The following is a 3,720-nucleotide window of genomic DNA, read 5'->3' as shown; positions in this document are numbered from 1 at the left end:
AATACATAGCCGATTAGCCGTAGACCGCAATAGACCCGTTAGAGTAATAGTTGAAGTCAATAAAATTAAACTGGCATATCACACGTGGTAAACTTGTATTGATGAGTAGGAATTTAGAGCAAAGTATAACAGGTGATGGTTGGAGTATGCGTGTAGCAAGCAGCATTGTTTATCGGAAATTTCCTGTTGCTGGCTTCCGCATTTGAAAAATGATATTGCTTTTCGAATATTGTTAATATCTAAATCTAATGGCATATATTATGGACGCATAAGAGTCTGTAAGCTCCACTAATTTGAAAAGTAGCATATGTTGAAGTTTCTGTTTATTAGTGCGCTAATCGCGCACTGGTTAGATCCCAGTTGTGCGCAGAATGATGCGGACGAACTACTTTACCAGAAACAGCACGGTCTTAAAATTGCACCGGAGAAAACACACACCAAGGCCTTCAAGAGTGGCGATCATGTGGGAATGTATGTTGATATAGAAGGCGAACAAATACTCTTCCGTCTGGATGAACAACCAATAGCCCCGCTTGATGGGGAAAAATTACAATATACCTATGGCTGTTTTTCCGAAGTGCACCCCGATATTGATTGTAGTGCAATGCTTACACGCGGAGGTGATGTGTGGAGCATGCTTGTATTCTGGGGTATTGATACATGGATTTTCGAAGGAGTTGGAGAGGGGATGTCAATGGTATATAAATCTTCGGATATAGAGGTATCTGATTTTCAGGATCTAGTGCTAGTTCCAGAAGACATTGTAGGTCGAGCGACACCAAAACGTCGACAGACAAACGGAGACAGAATCGCGTGGGATCATGCACTCAATGAGGATGGAGAGCTCACTAACGGACCCAACTTTGGGTATTCCTCACAAACTCTTCCAGCAAGGAACCGACGCAACATATTTCGAACGTTGCAACTCAAAATAACATATGACAATGCGTACCTGATTGCTTTGGCTGAGGAACTGAGTCTGACAACATCAGAGGCCACCATCGCGCAAGCTAACACATACACGATGATGCTTTTGAATCACGTGAATACTATCTACGTTCCTCAAGTAAATATCAGATTTGAAGTGTATGAGGAGTCTCGGGTGCCAAGCAGCGGATTGATGGATGGGAACTATGGAATTGATGGTATGACTTCAAACGATATACTCGTCAATTTTAACACCGATGTGCAGGGTAATACAGACGATATCAATATACTACTGTCAGGATTGAGGTTGGCAGACAATTCGATAGGGGCTTCGGTTCAACAAGGTGTATGTAGAAATGGTGCAAATGTTGGCATGCTAACACCGTTACAGCCGGCAGTCGGTGCCACAATATTTTCCAAGGTATCTTTACTGGCCCATGAGCTGGGGCATATGTTTAACTGCCAACATAATACAAACCTAAATGAACTCATGTATGCATCAAATAATGGTGCTACTATTTTCGGCGAGGCATGTCGCGCTGCAATCTCACAGCATACTCAAGATATCGATATTAATGTAGATGGTTATTATCTGACAACTGCCAACTGTTATCCGGAACAGACCTTGATCAGCCAATACATGGAATCATATGCATCTACACAAAATATGTGTTCCGTAGCAATAGGAGAGACTGGAGTGTGCGGATTCGGCCAGTGTACCAGCTCTGGCGATTCTTACACGTGCACTTGTGGTAACACTGGTTTTACGGGTAACAACTGTGAGCTACCTATTGAGTATTGTCCCGAATCTGGGGAAGGGTTGTGTCGAAATGGAGCTTCTTGTGTCGATTCGTCGACGGGGACCTCCTGTGCCTGTCCGACTGGATTTCTGGGGAGGTACTGCCAATATGAATCATGTGCGGCAAGTCCTTGTAGCAGCGCACCCAACACGGCGAGCTGTACAAATGTCGTCAATAATCAAATGACCACGGGATTTACCTGTGTCTGTAATGCGGGCTACTCAGGAGACCGTTGTGAGTTTGGAGACAAGTGTGCAAGTCTTCCCTGTGGCGAAAATGGCGATTGCATACTATCTGGTTCCGATTACACATGCAGATGCGATACCGGTTACCAGCTATCACCGGACGGTTCAACATGTACAAAGATTGACTACTGCGAAACGGTCCCATGTGGCACCGGGGGCACATGTACAAATGGTTTGAATTCTCATACTTGCACATGCTCGGCTGGCTACACACTCTCCCAGGGGACTTGTGTAAACATCAATGAATGTTTAAATAATCCGTGTGGTCCAGGAAAGTGCACCGATCTACAAGGTAGCTACAAGTGTGAGTGTTCTGGAACTGGCTATACCGGTGCAACGTGCGGAACCAACGTCAACGAGTGTGCGGAATCGCCCTGTGGAGATGGAATTTGCACCGATAGTCCCGGTTCGTACCAGTGTGTATGTACTGATGGAACTGTTGGGCTTTCATGCAATGCGAATAACGCCTGTTCTTCTTCACCGTGTAGTGATGGCGGCAAATGCGAACCCACAGGAAGTAGCTATACATGTCTCTGCACAGGGGGATGGGCAGGCAACCAATGTCAAACATATATCGGATCATGTGCAACTGGCGATTACTGCAAGAACAACTTTCAATGCAATGAAGATGGTCTCACGTGTAATTGTCCAGGCTATAGGGCCGATTTAAGATGCGCGGTGCAGATAAATGAATGCATTACTGATAATACGTGTGTTAAAGAAAACACAAAGACCTGTACGGACCAGTTGCTGGGAATAATATGTACATGTAAGCCCGGCTGGGGCGGAGCCAATTGTGAAGAATACACATGCGACTGCGGGGAAGGAACATGCGACGAGGATCATTTCGGAGTGGGTATATGCAGATGTCCTGCAGGATACGGCGGAGAGAAATGCGAAATCCCTCCCCTTCTGGATGCGAACCAGCAGAATGTGTGTGCGGTGAGTGGGGAGCAGTGCGCGGGCCAAGGAAATTGTATCAACGTCGTTAAGGAAGGGGGGGGGACAAAGACCCAGTGCGTATGCTTCGGAGGGCGTACAGGCACCTGGTGCGACTATGTGTCCTACAACACGTGTGAGAATAATCCTTGCAATTTCGGGGGTACATGCAATCACTCCAACTTCGGAACTTTCACGTGTCTCTGCGTGCCAGGTCGATATGGTGATCTCTGCGAATACGATATAAACGAGTGTGACTCTAATCCTTGTGTGGTTGGGACGTGTAGTAATAGGCACAATGGTTTCGAATGCAATTGCCCGACAGGCTGGACAGGCACCACCTGTGGGACGAGAGTAAGTTGACAGGATAGTAGTCGCTAATAGTAACATTTGTAACACATTCATAGTTAGTAACATTGTAAAAGATAGAATAATAACTGCTCAACATCGAGCCACCACTCGAAATAAATCTCTTCCTACCTTATTTTGACCTGTGTACTGCACCTAATAAACCCTAACCCTAAATCCTAAGACGATATTCGAAGAACGGTGCTACTACGGAGTTGGTAAGGATTCCGGTGAACAGAGCCAGAGAAGATCACAACGTCTCTTCAACACTCGACATATCTTGAAGCCTTGAAACCGAATCAAAGTCGCTGGAAATACTATTGATTTTATACTTTTCAATCTGCCAGTCTCTTTCGTTTTATATATATATATCTATATATATATATATATATACGATATATATATATATATATGTGTGTGTATGTATATATATATATATATACTAATATATATATATATAT

General features: G+C 44.5%; 1 protein-coding gene across 1 annotated transcript; it reads left to right on the top strand.

Annotated features, from left to right (window-relative positions):
• Positions 1-304: 304 nt before the first annotated feature.
• Positions 305-3,391, top strand: SARC_09759 (hypothetical protein). Its single transcript, XM_014296213.1, has one exon. It carries the CDS (start codon positions 308-310, stop codon positions 3,272-3,274), a length of 2,967 nt encoding a protein of 988 aa, XP_014151688.1. The 5' UTR covers positions 305-307; the 3' UTR covers positions 3,275-3,391.
• Positions 3,392-3,720: the final 329 nt, after the last annotated feature.

The sequence above is a fragment of the Sphaeroforma arctica genome (assembly GCF_001186125.1).
Source record: "Sphaeroforma arctica JP610 unplaced genomic scaffold supercont1.1035, whole genome shotgun sequence".
NCBI classification, from domain to species: domain Eukaryota; class Ichthyosporea; order Ichthyophonida; genus Sphaeroforma; species Sphaeroforma arctica.
Note: the sequence above shows the minus strand (reverse complement) of the source record. Positions and strands in the feature narration are given on the sequence as shown.